At 36.7% G+C, this 16412-nt stretch overlaps 1 protein-coding gene across 1 annotated transcript in view; it reads right to left on the reverse strand.

Moving 5' to 3' along the window:
* Nucleotides 1-16412, reverse strand: part of Sema3d (semaphorin 3D) — a 189157-nt gene that overhangs the window by 37784 nt on the left and 134961 nt on the right. The window contains exons 8-10 of the mRNA NM_001104633.1: nucleotides 15458-15600; nucleotides 3048-3162; nucleotides 1934-2003 (exon numbers count right to left, since the gene is read on the reverse strand). Coding sequence (NP_001098103.1) covers nucleotides 1934-2003; nucleotides 3048-3162; nucleotides 15458-15600 — 328 coding nt within the window. The remainder of the gene's footprint in view (nucleotides 1-1933; nucleotides 2004-3047; nucleotides 3163-15457; nucleotides 15601-16412) is intronic.

Raw genomic sequence — 16412 nt, forward strand, 5'->3', positions numbered from 1 at the left:
TCAAAATACTCTAGGCATGCAATGGAAATGTCTGTGTCTTTTAACACAGTCAAACCTATGTAACCAAATTAAATAGGACGATGACAAGAGAGAGCATGCCTTTATAAGATATTTGTGGATGCTGCTACAAACTCATTGAAGACAGAGGAGAGCCTCAATGATTTGTAAAAGACAAAAATCAGATAAGAATTGTAGGGAGCCGTATTGGATTTGGGCCTGGCCGCTTTGTGACTGCATAGCTCAAGGTGGCTATGTGACTCTGGGCTGTATGGCCACAGAAGCTCACCCCTAAGGTGGCTGTTCTAAGATTATGAGATTGTTGGACAAAAGTCTCTTCCAGGAAGATTCTGGGAGCAATCACAGGATGTTTCATCCTGAGCAAACACCGGATGTCCCTGAGCAGATTCCTGAGAAGGGTTCGACCTTTTCAAAGAACATGTCCCCGGAAGACTGTTGCCTCTTTGTTTAAGAAGGATATCTTGCAGCACCAGTGGAAGGGGAAGCCCTGGGTCCTGCTAAGACTGAACCCCCAGTGAACTAGACTGTGGGGGGAGGGCGGCAATGGGGGGAGGGTTGGGAGGGGAACACCCATAAGGGAGGGGAGGGGGGAGGGGGATGTTTGCCCGGAAACCAAAGAATTATTATTAACTATTAAATAAATAAAAAAAAAACTGAAAAAAAAGAAGGATATCTTGCAGTTTAGTGATTCACCTTATGTCCTTGGGCACTTCCCAATACTCCCTCACCCTAAGCTTCAATTCTTGCCTCAGAGCTTTAAATGCTGTACATTCCTCTCAATAGACGAGACCTTGCCAACAGAAATTTGCTTGGTCTCCTTCTTCTTTCCACCCCCTTGACCCACAGGTAGAACGCCTCTTCGGGATATCCGAATAACTGGATCCGCTGGACGGGTCAAAGAATATAGGTATAAATATAAGGAAACCTTCAGAAAAGCTTTGTTCATAGCAACTGGCAACTTATCTTAAAGGGTAAGTTAGTGGAATAGTGAGAACAGCTATTTCTAATTTGGTGACAGAGGGGTACACATAGGAGAGCTTGTGGTATGATGAGATTCTAAGTCAAGAATGCTCTCATCTTATGATGGATTACAGCTTTGTCAATTAACTTTGTTCTTCTTTCACTTGTCTCCTTAGTACAGCCTCTATATAGAAAGCACTAATAGTGAGCAATGTATATGTTATATATTATAATATATATGCTTTTTGTATCTAACAGTTTTATCCTATGACTTCTTATTAGCTATATACTTTTTCATATGTGAAGTGGCATGAGCTTGGATGAGTTGTTGATGAACCATGTGTAGCAAAAGTAGACTAGAAACAACAGAGACGTTACGGGACTGGGTTAAAATTATCCGTGGTAATAAGGACAGAGGCCTCTTGTAATTTAAGTTTCCATAAACACAAACACATAAACATAACACACACACACACACACACACACACACACACACACACAACTGCTTTTTAAATCTTGAAGTGAAAAATACAGGACGGAGTGTCTTCTGCTAGCCAGGTATGAGAGTTTGACGTAGCAGCAGAGAGTCTCATTTTTCACCACAGACAAACCACATAGTTGGTGTGTCTCCAACTATTCAAACATGAAGTTAGTAACTAAGATGAATGTATTCAATAGATATGATCAAAATACATGATCAGTTGACTTTGGGGAGATTATTTTCAATAATCCTGGTGGACCTAATTCAATCTGGTCTCAAGTTACATACCTACAGATTTTACTGCTGAGATCTTAGGCCATGCTGAAAATTCAACTTCCTTGCCTTTTCTCAGCAGCCTGCCTTTTGGATTCTGGAAGTGCCTAGCCAAGTCATGGGATCCTGTACCCTAATTCCTTACAAGACAACTCTTCAGAGGTTTGAAAGTCTTTAAAAAGGGCCTTGTGTTCAGCCTACCTGGTTGTGGTAAAGACTCCATACACAACAGGATTTCTTTCATCTCTCGTAGGGAGTAAGTAAATATCTTCTGTTAATGGAAAAATAATTATTTATCACATATTTGTTTTATAGTATTACCATTGCTTTTAACAATATATAATACTTTATGAACTCAATGTATGTTACAAAATAAAAATGAATCACACAATATTAAGGAATTAAGGGTAAAAGCTTTCTCACCAGCTATGTGACATAACCTCTATTGGTATACTTCATACAAGTATGAAAGAGATGACTCAGTTGGAAGTCTCCATGACTCTTTCCAATTAAGAATATGTGACTTCATATAAAATCAAAACTAGAGACTGAGGGAAGATATTACTCACCAGTTTAAAAAACATGTTGTTCTTCTGTACTGGCTTCAAGTTAATATTTCAATATGAAAATAGCTGCCTGTGTAGTGAATACAGCACTGATATTGAAGAAGTACTAGAATGTTTTATAGGATTACGTGAGATATGGGTGTGCTTACTTTCAATATGAGTAGATCACATGATACTTATGAAGTCATTGGAGGACTTATCCATTTTGCATGTCTCATTAAAAATTAAAATATAAAACGCTAATAATGTGACATTATGTGCAGCTAATGTCTTTCCAGGACTAGATTTAAGAGGAATAAAAATGAAGAAATGAAAAAGAAGTCAGTTTGGAGCCTCTCTGAATCTGATTTTAGTCAGATGATCATGACCAAGAAGGCTTCCATATTCCCCAGCAGAGGGCATCGTCAGAACAAGGAATCCAAGCTTCCTACCTGTAGAAGGTTGCTGGAACCAAGGGAAAAGATAAGAGAGGGATTTCTAGTCACATCACCTCCCATTACTGTAGTTTTGTTTTCTTTATTTAATTTGAGGCTCTTTCAGGTAAAGGAATACTTCATTATATTTCCGTCTTTATACTGAAAACAAGGGCTTTACCTGTGCGGATGTCAATTTAGTAAGAACAATTCCCTCAGGCTGTGTTTATTTATGTTTTGTGTGCATCTGAGTATTTGATGCTAAAGTAAAATAAATGTTGAATCATTTGGCTAAGAAGCTAGACTTCTCCAAGAGACAAGGGATAGGCGACTTACGAAGTTCATCAAAGTGAGTATCTGCCCCATCACTTCCAGGAATTGAGCAAACCAGTCTTGCCTTAAGAAAAGTAGTCCATTTGTTTATCAGACTCCGCTGCCCACCCACATCATTCTAAAAGAATGGAAAACAGAAAGGTTAAAAAGTTAACAATACGAATCTGTAACTCGCAAAACCAGCAGGCATTACCGGTAGTATCTTACTAATATTACCTTTACAAGGCATGGAGCGTGAATATGCACTTCATCTCGGTAATGGAAAGGTTTGTTTGTCACTCAACCGTAAATGTTATTTCTATGTTTAAGTGAGTGCAGTGCAAGCAATTTCACTCTCATGAATGAGTAGATGCATGCAAAACGGCAGTAATTAAAGCAGGCTGAGATCAATCCTATGTCTGCCAAGTTTTTGTTCCATGACATATAAAATGCTAATACGTTTCTAGTTTGTCATTGAATAAATATGATTAATGACTTGAAATTCAGCTATTTTGATGATCTGATGGAAAATTTCATGTAGTATGTTTAGTATACTGCCAGGCAACTTGAGTTCAATGTCCATGAAAAAGACATGTCTCATTTATGTATTTGAGAACCATGTTTTAATGTTTTAAAAATAGGTTTCATAATAGAGTTAAAAGTGTTCTTTCTCAAACTGATAAGTTACTAAATAAGCATAAAGGAAATGTATGTATACACATACATACATAAGAAAATATTTTTAATATTAATCTGTATGCATTGCTTCCATTAAAAAGCTTTTTATTTAAAATGATTTTAAGCATCAAGCCAAATATAAGCAGCCATATCAAGTAAATAGAATAAACAGAATTATGTTCTTTTGTGCACTGTTTATAAGATTTAAGAAATGTATTTGAATAAACTAGCTTTTTCTGGTGCTCATAATAAATAAAATGCAGATGATTTGTGGAATGCACACATTAAACATTTTATTTCACTAAGAATATTCTCAGATTCACTTTCTATTAACTTACTTTTAACTATACGTTACCTAAATCTTTTGCCTTTCCTCATTCTAGTTTTTAGAAAAGTCAATGAAAAGTTAATTGAAGAACTTTATATTTGAATATTTAGAACCTACCTCCTCTGGGCTGCTTAATTCCTATGATCTAGAGCAAACTGAAGAAAAATATCTGAATTTTTTCTACCCTAAGCAAGAAAATTGATTCCATGTATGTATGTATGTATGTACGTATGTATGTATGTGCACACACATACACATTTATTCTTGAAAAAAGACGACACAGAAAGAGGACCAGAGAGCTTCACATCTTCAGAGAAACTAAGATCAAGCACAAAGTTTCACAATATACAACTCTCATTTAAAATCTTCCCTATTCAACAAGGATAGCTATTGACAAGTAAAGTTAAATAAGAATTATTATTTTCTTAATTAACTTTTTAAAATTATAACATATAAAAATACAATGAAAAAGATAATTCTAAACTTTAAAGACATTGATCTTGACTAAAAATACACTTCATGCACTTAATAGACAAAACATAAAATCTCATAGATTTTCTTCCTCACTTGTTCTTTGTAAAAAATTGACATAGGCTCTCATTTTGTAGCCCCGTCTGGCCTGGAACACACTGTGTAGACCATTTTATCTTAAGGTGGCAGAAATCCTCCTTCTTCTGCCTTTTCAGAACTGGGGTTAAATGGTTGTACCGCCACACTCAACAACTATTCTTTTCCTTTAAAGCTTAGATGATTCCAAGGCATTATGAACAATGGACTTTTTTTGTAGGTTACTGCATATGTGCTTGAGGTTACACATATAAATATATATTTATATGCAAATGCATATATACAATAAAACCACAATGATGTATATAGAAAGTGCTTAAAAATCAAAAGAAACATAGGAGGGGTTTTGGTGAAGTTTTAGTTGTTTTGTTTATCAGGAAGGCAGTTTAGAATTTCTGCCTTTTACATGAGAGTAAAATTTATGAGAGTGTTTAATTTTTAGTTTTTCTAAGTTATCATGAGAAAATCAAGTTCTTAATTTCTTCACCTATTAGAATATTCTTTTATGTATCTTCTATCAGGGGTTTAATACCCATATTTAATAGTTAAGAAATAACGGGCCTTACAAATGACATTGACAAAGTTGTTTAAACAAGTTTGGGGAGCCAAGGATACAGAGCCTCTGCTGAAGTTCCTGTCCATTGAGAAAATGCAGACAGGTGTGTGGAAGGAGGAAGACTTGGTACTAGGTCTTTACAAAGACAGTCAGTGTCAGGGTACATGCAAAGGGATTAGTTACAGAAATGCCCCAGGGGCTGGAAAATAGGGGAAAAGCACAACAGACAGAACAATCCAAAACATACTTAGAGAAAGAAGACAAAGATGGCTTAGAAGAAAACTGGGATCAATTAAAATAGTGAAGGAAAATGTTAGAAAAGTAAATTAGGAGAAGACCAAGGGAGGCTTTCATATGGAGCCAAGGTGCCTGTGTGCTATTAAGTACACAATGAAGAAGCGCTCAGAGATTGTAATTAGGAAAGAAATGAAATAATTATATTTGTCTTTGAGAAAACCACATAGCATACTTTAATGTCACTTTAGTAATAGGCATGTCTATAACTGCTCTTAAGTTTCTTTTGTGCATTTTTCTTATTTGATTAACATTGTTTAAACAATATTCTACCTAGCTCTGAAGATTTAAAGGCAGACTTATCTAAATATGGCTTTTTCAATGCTTATATTTCAGAAAGTACCATTCTTCTCAAAATATACCTGTGTATGAAATGTCAACAAATGTTTATATTCCCCCTTTCTTCTATTTTCAATTCTCGTCTATGGTAAACATGAGGAAATTCTAACTTGACTAGCTCCAGATTCGTTGATTAAAAAGAAATTTCTACACTGTTTTGTTTTTTTAACTTGACAATTAAAATTTTCAATATTTCAACAGAGGAAACTTTGACTGCTCTTGCCTCCCTACCCAGAAGTCTTGTCTAGTCACTTAAGAAACAAAAGATAAAAGCAAACAGAGAAATCCACCCTGGGAAGTTCTCTGCACCAGACTTTTTCTTCTACGAGAAAGTGTCAGTGTGACTTTGTTGCCCAGATCCCAGACCCTGTGTGTGTTTGCAAACCCACAGAATCCCCTTTGAGAACTTTAAGCCCAGAAGAGGGCTGAAAGGAGAGAATCACTCTTACACTAAATTGTCATGTCTTCGCTTACTTTTGTGAGGTTCTAAAGAAGTCAACAGTCTCACTAACACAAAGATTTATCATTGAGATGTCAGAAACATCAGCTCATGGTCACCAGTCAGTTCTGTGTGCCCCACTCTAGTTATCACAGCCTCTTTGTTGTGAGGTCCTCTACTCAAAGATGCACATGAAAGACACAAAGAGGTAAAGGTAAATGCGCCTGACCTCCTGTGCTCCAGCTGGGTGGCACTCGAAGAGAATGCCTGTGTTTAGTCACTTGCTTGGGTTTTGACAATATATTATGAATTGTTTTGACCTAGTAATGAGTAGATCAGTCATCATGCATCCTCACGGATAAAACATATTTCTTCTGTGCAGGCAAACTTAGGCCCATATAAATATTAAACAGACATGTGAAGGAGTTCAAGGGTGTCACACATGAGCTTCTATGAGTGTGTCTTGTGATCTTGTGGGTCACAGCTCTGGGTCCATGTGCTAAATATGGTTTAACCTGTGTTTACCATAACTTTTACGGATCTGTCAACACCTTGGATTGTCAGTTTCTCCTCTTTACTGTAAAACAAAGATCTAGGGAAATTAACTGACCTTCCATTGTAATTAAAATCGATGAAATTGCCAAAGCATCTGAGAATATATTGAAATCATATGTTTAAGGGATGGAGATGTAACAAGTAGGCGGAATGCCTGGAAAGCACGTATATAGATAGAAACTTGTGTCTAGTTTCCTTCTCCCCCCTTTTAATGATTTGTACGGGTATAATTTTGCTTTCACTTTTAAGGGACCTCAGCTGTCAACTGTTAGTAGGTTGGTGTCTTAGTTAGGGTTTACATTGTTGTGAAAAGACACCATGACCCAGACAACTCTTAGAAGGGACAACATTTGACTGGATTACTAGGTCAGAAATATAGTCTATCATTATCATGGCAGGAAGCATGGCAGCATCCAGGCAGGAGTGGTGCTGAAGGACCTGAGAGTTCTATGTACATCTTATTCTGACTGCAGCCAGAAGAAACTGACTCTTTAGCACTGGGTGAAGTTTCAGAGCCCAGCCCCACACTGACACACTTTCTCCGAGAAGGCCACACCCTCTAACAGTACCACTCCCTATGCTCCTAGCATATTTAACCACCCCTGTGGAGATAATGAGTTTTGGGTATCTAGCTATCTGGAACTTACTTAAGATTCCTAAGTATCAGAAAGGCTGGCATCTTTGTAAGCAGTAGAGAGTTGGTGCCAAACAGGTCTGATGTTGGTAAAGGGAAGACAATTCTCCATGATAGGCTTTCTTTTCCAAAGACACAAGTGCCTATAATTTCAGTCTCTTAGGAAAATAGACAATGGCACCTTTCTTGTGTCATTTCATCCATTTCTATGTGAATCACTGAGGCTTCTACATTTGATTCAGCAGCTCGCCTGAGAGGATTGCTGATTATAATGTCATGTGAATATTTAACTGAGTTGCTTCTAAATTAATATTGCTATTATATCAATATTTGGCCTTTTATTTTCATTTTTAGTGTTTGGAAGAGTTATGTTGTTCTTCCCATGAAAAATTTGTAAGGAGCTACATTTACAGTTTATTACAAAAAAGACAGTGTGAAAAACTGGGAAAGGGTGACATTTGTTTTCTCATTTGCTTTTGAAGGGTATAGCTTACTGACATACATTGGTTCCTGCAATGTTCAGAAATATCCTCATTAAATCTCTTCTTTGTAGTGCATTTTTAAACATGTATTTTCTTTCCTTGGGGGAAGGGCTTATAGGAGACACAGCATGCATCTCTAAGTCAGAGGACAGCTTTGAAGAAATGAGTTCTCTCCTTCAAATGTTGGGCTCTCATGCTTGGTGGCAAGTGATTTCACCCATCCCTAAAGTACTGCTGCTAGCATTCATTCTAGGCTCTGGCCCACAGTTACCTGGCAATAGCCAAGTTTGCCAGACTCACTATAAGAGTGGCTGCTCGCCCTTCCTCACTTTCCTACTCTCTTCACTCTCCTATTCTCTTATGCTCCTACTGCCTTACTCTCCTACTCTCTCTGTCTCTTTTCTCTCCATTCCCCTTCCCCCTCTTTCTCCAGGTCTATGTCAAATGAGACTTTGTGGACCTTATTCCAGGTTTCAGATTATTTCTCTAATGTTCTGATTACAGTTTTAAGCCTTTAAATTTGCTATCTTGAGTTGAGATTATCTTTAACATTCTTCATTCACTTAGATAAAAACATTTTTATTGTTTCCAAAAACTAGTTTGTCCCTAGAAATAACTTAATCCAGCCTGGGGGGCCACAGAGAAGAGAAAACTGGGCAGTGTCTGTAGAAGCCCTGGTTAACTCCTTGAGCAATGGCAGTCTTTAACACATTTCAGCACGGGACTATTTAAAGCCTGTGAGATGCATATTTTTAATCAGAAATGGCATATCAGATAAAGAATATGAGCGATTGAAAGAACACATTCATTAAGTTCAAATAGTAAAGGTACTAAATTTCCCTAATGTTATCTGCTGACTTTGTCGTAGTCTAGAGATGAACTGTGTATTTTTCTCCAAGAGATGGTAACACCAGTGTAGAATAATATTTTCATTTTTGAAAAATACTATGTTTTATCCCACTTCAAAATAAAACCAGTTTTGTTAGTTCCGAGTATAATACAGGAATAAATGATGTAGATGAGAGCAACTGGAGAAGGCAGCACAGGAAAGAGGTTTGCTTTTCAATGCTTCATAGAATTCCCCTCTTTCCTTTGCACAAGAATATACATGAAAAACTCTGAGCAAATATTGGAGTTTTAATCAAAGGTGAATCGATAAACCTATTATCATCCTAATTTCTTGGAGTGTATTATTTTCTATGGCCTTTTGATTTGAAAAATCTGTATACTCACAAAGTTAGTCTGCTAATATTAATCGTTTTTAAAAGACAGAGTCGCATGTATTTCAGGCTGGCCCGGAACTCACTATGTAGCAGAGAACAGCATTAAACTTCTGATCCCCCTGCCACTGTCTCCCAAGAGTTGGGATTCCAAGCACGCACCACCATGCCTAGATTTATATCATGTTATCTATAAAAAAGTCTACATAGGGTTTCAAGGAAAAGTTTTCTTCCTGCTTTAGTTTGTCAATTTGATTCTTTATTAATATTTACAGGAAACTGCTTGTGACTTTCTGGTGGAGACCATCATTGAGAATGAGGAAAACCTGTTTCTCTATTTCAAAAACTCAGATCATTGGAGATGCAGGGCATGGGTAATGCATTATGCTAATGAATTTAGTGTCTAAGCATTAGCAGGTTGAGTTGGGTAAACACAGGCATGCTTGTGGGTAGTATCGAGGCTCACTAATTTTTGTTTTAAAAGCCTCAGCAAACTTTATAAATCCCTTCCAAGGAATTCCTCTGGCAGGAAAGCAGATGGTAGTACAGGCAAAGCACATCTGCAACGGGGGCACTAAATCTCTCACTTAGGTTGCAAGTGACGCAGTAAAAGTAAGCAGAAAGCCACAGCTCAGAGGAGATCAATAAGTACAGAAAGTGTCATCAGGCTAAAAACACAAATCTTCAAAGGCAGCGATTGTCCAAATAGGGCCATATATCAAAACAGACAATGTAAGTGGAATTGAAGCAAACAGCTATTAATGAGACCCCTAGGCAAGCTATGTGTCAGGGCTATCCAAATTGAATTCCTGGCATGGACAAAAGGAAGTGCTCAAAACAAAAGGAGAACTGGCATGGCCTGCAGCTGGAACTCAGAGTGGGCTGTGTAAGTAAGCCTGCCACAATGCTTCCAAAAATGAAGGGAATCCACCAGTAATCAAAACAGCCTTGAGGTGCAAAGCTGAGAGCTAGCCTCACTGAAGGGACCAGCATTATACACACACACATACACTGGGGGATGTTGTATAGATTAGATACAGTGGTATCTGACAGTGCTGAATTTCAAAGTAAGTAGACAGAGATCTTTCCAAAATTTATCTCGTGCTGCTGTGACTGATCACTGATTCAGTGTGTAATTCCTTACCATGGGCATCTACATAGTGTGTTATCTATGACAAAAGTTCTCTGAGCTGTAAGATGGCCTGCTTTGTGCTTCAAAATATTGAGAGTTCAACAAGAGTGGAGAATTTAATAGAGCTTAACAAGGATTCTGAAGATCATAAAATAGGGAAATCACCTCATTTTAAGTATGAAAAGGTTTTTAAGTGGTTAGACTGTACAGCCATGGTTTTATGATAGATAATTCATTAGAAACCATGCCTTGTATGGTGAAAATCACTTTTACATTGAAAAAGGGTTTGTACATAAAGGTATTCTCCTTACTTATTGTTATGAATAATATGTTAATTGATATCTCTCCCTGCCATATGTTCTAGCCAAAATATATAGTTCTCATTATTAGTAATTTTTCACCAGACGTGGTTCGAAATTAGTTTGATTTTATCCATAAATGGTATGCATTTACAAACCACAATTATTTTTAAATGAGGACAAAACAGGATTAGAAAAGTGACTTAATAGTTAAAAGCATTTGCTGTCTTTCCAAAGGACTAGAGTTTATTCCCAACACCCATATCCGGTGGTTCATAGCTTCCTGTAATTCTAGCTCATGAGAGTCAATGACCTTCTGGCTTCTGTGAGTACCTGCTGTCATAATAACAAACCAAATCCTTTTTTCTTAATGAAATCAAATTAACAGTAGCTTCTACATTTATAACAAATACAATGTGAGCTGCACATGATGTTATATGTCTGAAACCCAGAAAGAAGAGAGAGGGAATTGTGAGAGTTTGAAATTAGTGTGCACTACACAGTGGATTCTAGGACAGCCTGGACTCCAAAGTGAAATACTTTGTCCAATTCAATTAAACCAATGGAAACATAATACAATGCTATTTGTTGCCTATACAACTTGGTAGTTTACCCACAGGATACAACTGCCACCTTCTTCAGCAGGTGAAGAAGTTCCAATAGTTGAATTAGATCTAAAAGGCTATGTATATAGTATATAATATGTGTGAGCACACATTTTATATACAAAAAGCAAAGTTTTCATTCTCACAAGCAAGTCTCCTGCATCAGACTTTTAAGGGCTCACACCAAGAAATCTACTACACATCAATACCTTCATGACCATTATCATTGGGAAATCCAAATGCTCTCACATAAACCTGACATTTGATTGGTACAATAGTCATGGAAGATGTGGGTATCCACGTTGGGTAGATTAAAAATGAAGGAAGTTACAAGAGGATAGCAGGTATATATCAAATTGACTTTTTATATCCCCCAAGCAAAGGTTATTGGTTACTGACTGACTGTCAAACCTGCCTTTTAAATCTTTATCATACCTGAAGTTTTGGACTGTAACATCATTCTAACATCATTGAGTTTCTTGGTCTTCTCTCTCTCTCTCTCTCTCTCTCTCTCTCTCTCTCTTTCTTTCTTCTTTTTCTCTTACTCCTCCTCTTCCTATCCAATATATAACTCTCCTCACTCTTCATTATGTTTTATTTGTTCCCAAGTACTAGGATAATAGATATCTGTCTACCCACAGCAACAGCTTTTTTTAATCAAAATATCATTATCATTACCTTGACTGGTGGTAAGTCTCCCTCCCATACTACCATAGCACAAAAATTATGTACAAGTCTTTCTAAACAATTTCAGGAACTTTTAGACTCAAGACTCATCAGTATACCAATGGCTTTCAAAGCCAAGAATCCAGATTCTACAATGCCTCAAGTTCATGCTTTCAAGTAGCTTACTATGCTAACACTTTCCAGATCCAAGCCTTCTATTTTAAAATCCAGTTACCAAGAATATAGGAGTGTGTCTATGTATGCCAAGTGACTTCTGGGATAATATTGACTAAGAGACATCTATTATGTATGGTCTTTACCATTACAGGTGTGGGAACAAGGAAGCAGTTAAATTGTATTGTACTTTTAGTTCTTGATCTTGATAGTCATATTTCATAACAGCATGTAACTACTGCATTAAATATTGCAGATATGAACTTGACCACGGTCATGGGTTGAATTGGTCTGTATTGATCTATCAATAAAATAATGATAATTATTTGCACCTTAGATGTTTATAAGTAGATTCTCTTTTAAATATTTCCTAAATATAACTCTATGTCTCTATTTCTACTATGTTGGATATGACAGGCTTCCTAATCACAAGTATTTCTCAATCCAGATGCATTCTTCAAGCGGTACCTAATGTATCCACCTTGTCCCTCTATACACCGAATAGTATTGAATGGCACACTACTGCCTACAGAATAGTGTTCTCATTTGCTAACATGGAGACAAAACTTCTTATAACCTAATTTACAGCAAAGTCATTGCTCTGCTGACACATGCCTTGAATTCTTGTTACAAATTTTCAGCATTCTGTGAACAGAATCTACCCTGACAAAAGCGTGGAGTGCCTGTCCTCTATTCCTCCAAAAAGGACAGTCCTGTTCAGAGTCTATGATTCATAACAATCATTCCCTTCATCTGATGTCTTCAAACTTCACTGATGGCAACTTCTCATATCTCCTATTTATCTCATATTTCATTAGGAGCATACCTTGCTGTCCTGTGTAATTTACTTTTGCGAAAGGACAGAGGCTTAGAATCAGTATTGTAGTGTGTCTTTTAGGGAATGCATATTCTGTTGCTGTTATTGAAACAGTCAAGGACGATACATGGAAAGATTAAAATATTGAACATATCTGCCTTTCATTTGAACAACGTTTAGTGTGCATGCCTATACAGTGCATGCATGTGTGTATGTGGGTGTGTGTATGTGCATGTGTGAGTCTGTTTGAGAAACCTTTTACCAATAACTTTATGCCAAATAAGTCAAGAAAACAGATTGTTTAGTTCAATATAACACAATTTCTTATGTTTCATAACACAAGTGGCATGAAATTCTTGCAATGTAAATATTTCCTTTTCGTGCCAAAGAATTAGTTAGAAATAAAAGGCAGCAAGAACTAAACATTTGTGTTTCTAAATACAGACTCTGGGAAAACGTAAGCAGAACAAGCAGCATAAAGGACTACCATGCTATTAGAACAAAACCTGGTAAAGTTCAAAGGCATCCACGGCTTTCTCTTAATTCTGCCAATTACAAAATCTTCCTTCTCGATTTTTTTTATAATTATCAAACTCAATTTTGTCTCATTATAAAGATATGCTTTCTGATATTACTTGATGAAAAAAATAGAGATGATATCAAGATGATATTTTGGAAGTAGGGGAAATAAACAAAAAAGAATGAATTCCAAATAACGTCAGAATTCATTTACATGAAAACAACATCTAAAGTCATAGTAAGTATGATCTGGATATGCTGTAGGTCAGTTGCAAAGAGAGCATTTAGAACAAGATGTCATGAACCTTTGACTAGCAGATCATAGCGAGCTATCATAGATGCCACCCACTTAAAAGAAGGATTGAGAGACAGGAAACACTGAGTGAAAAGCCTGTTTTGTTCAGTCAAACTCACCCATCACGTGTCCCTATTTGATCCCACAGTCTGTTAGGATGATAAGGTGACAGTCTTATTGTGTAGTCTCAGAGACTTTTTAATTTGTGAATACTCATTTATTGCATTTCCCCTGCATTTTCAGTATTTCAGGAGATTGATCACAGCTTAAAATATAACACTCCATGTTTCATGCTTAGAGAACTGCCTGTTTGTATAGTTTCTATATGGAAATTGATAACTGTGACAAATGTTGTCATTCATCTATCTTTAAGATTCACTTACACCAGAGTAAAACCATTACTTTATTACAAATAAAACTCTATCACATGGATTATACATATTAAGTAATAAACACTAAAATTCCCCACAAGCAGCACGCTTGTCATATGCGTTTTTCAAAAAGACTCATGAAATACATTACTGCTTGTAAACTCCTCTTGACATTTTCAATATATTTTACTTATTAAACAGGGCCAATCTACAGCATGGCTTTCAGGGTCGGCATACTGTTGTTATGTGGCCTGCTTGGGTACACTAACCCATCAGGAGCAACTCCAGGCATGGCCATTCATCCCTAGGTAGAGGATTTAAGAAAAGATTACAGATTCATGGACTCTGAGAGAATGAGGATGCTTCTTAGAAATTCTGTCCCCTGTGCGGGAGGGGGAGGGGAGAGGACCAGTGAGAGAGAAGCATTTTTGGCTAGAACAGGAGGTAAAGAATGGTCTGAGCTCACAAGTAGGCTTCATTCAAAAGATGTTGTCAGCAGCCATTTCAAGTGTGCTGATGGTTTGTGTATCTGCCCCTGGAAGTGTTCGGAAGCCCGAGGGCACAGACTGAAACGAAAACTGACAGGCTTACTTAAAGTAAAGTTTGTTTAAGACCAAAGAAAAATTTCCTCCAGAAGGTATTTATTAACTTAACAGCTCTTGCTCATAGTAATTGATTTATTCTTTCTCACGAAAGTTCTTTAAGCAGAGGCAAATCCAGGAAGAATGGATAGATTCAGAAATCAAGGCTTGGCTCCGGTGCTGTCACTTTTCCATAAAGACCATAGTCAAACAACTAAAAGTGTTGATGGAACAAAATGTGCCTTAAGCTGTTAATTTGGTGGCTATAATTTACATTAAATGGCAACATTAAAAACTAAGTGCAGTATTCCTGAAAATCAACAATCTATCTTTTCTTCATTTTTCTCTTAGAACTTAGTCTAGGTTAATTGTATAGGACATTTGATATAATAATATATAGCTGTATTTCAAACTAAGTTGGTCCAAACAAAATGCATTGTTGTTGTTTAGGTGTTGTGTGTATTGATAAAAACAGAGTGAAAACTTTGTTAGTGTTTAAGTTACTCTGAGGATTCTATTTTAAGATAAGATTGTTTACATCAAAATTTTGTTCCTCCAGGGGACAGGACAGTGTGTGATCTTACTGGAAAGAGAAGTAAGTTACAGAGCATCAGTGCCCGAGTGCCAACAACATGCAAGACTGGGGAGGCAGATCAAGCCCTGAAAGTAAAAGGTGATATTTAAAAATAACTCGTCTTTGCTTTCCACAATTGCATCTCCAGAACTACACATATAAATATTCCACATACTCATATATAATAGTACAAACTCTTCTTATAAATTTATCAATGATGGATGGTAACCATGCCTTCAACACTTCAGATGAAATACTTTTACTTCATGCATATAGACATAATTCTTAAGAAAAACACTTGAGTCTTGCCTTACAAACTCTCCCAACTCTTGAAAGAATGCTTCTGTCAGAAGTACTGCCTTCCTGAGATGATTCCCGAAAGAAGAAATATATTTTGTCATCGTCCGGATTATAGGTGTCTGGGATGGGGAACGTTCCGATAAATTTTGCTCCTGTATGGATGAAAGGATAGTTACAAGTTAAAGCAACAAGATAATCCAGCCAGAATGGTCCTTGTGACTTTTACACATCAAGCAACTAGCAGAATTATGAAAAAGGTGATTTGAGAGGTGAGTGGAAGAAACAAGATGCGTGGACAATAATGTACTGTGTGACAGCATGTGGTAATACAAAGAGCTAGGGAACAAATCTGTCAGGAGTTTCTGGAGTGGGTGACACAGCGTTGGGGGATACAACTCTTAGTGATTCTAACTAAATCAGTTACACATCATATAATCACAGGGATGTATCCTGAGAAATAAATTATCCAGTGATGTTAACATTACTATTCAAACATTATAGAATGTAATTACAGGAACATAACTGACCATGATGTCACTAGGCACTATAATCCTATGAGACCTCATTCCCTACAGAATATAAATGGCCCACTATTGATCAAAATGTTATACAGATGACTTGAAAGTTTTTTTCCATCCAAAGATTCTGATTTTATATTCTCTTTATGATGAGACTGCCTTTTTATGACTGTATGATTTGTAAGGAACTTGGGGAATCCTATACATCTCATTAATAGTGACAATTGTGGTATTCTTTATGTTGCTGTGAAATTCACCAGAGGTGGAATAAAAATGACCAGTATTGACTATGTTATCTCTAGCATACGCCCTAGAGATATTCTAGAGTTTACATTTTAAAGATATTTTAGGTAATTTTGCACACAGGGTTTTAGTGTAAAGTCCAAGAAGCTATTTATGCCTCATATTTCTTATATATAATATGGAGCTGCTAATGTTCTTTGTCT

This window comes from Rattus norvegicus, chromosome 4 (assembly GCF_036323735.1).
Source record: "Rattus norvegicus strain BN/NHsdMcwi chromosome 4, GRCr8, whole genome shotgun sequence".
Taxonomy (NCBI): Eukaryota; Metazoa; Chordata; class Mammalia; order Rodentia; family Muridae; genus Rattus; species Rattus norvegicus.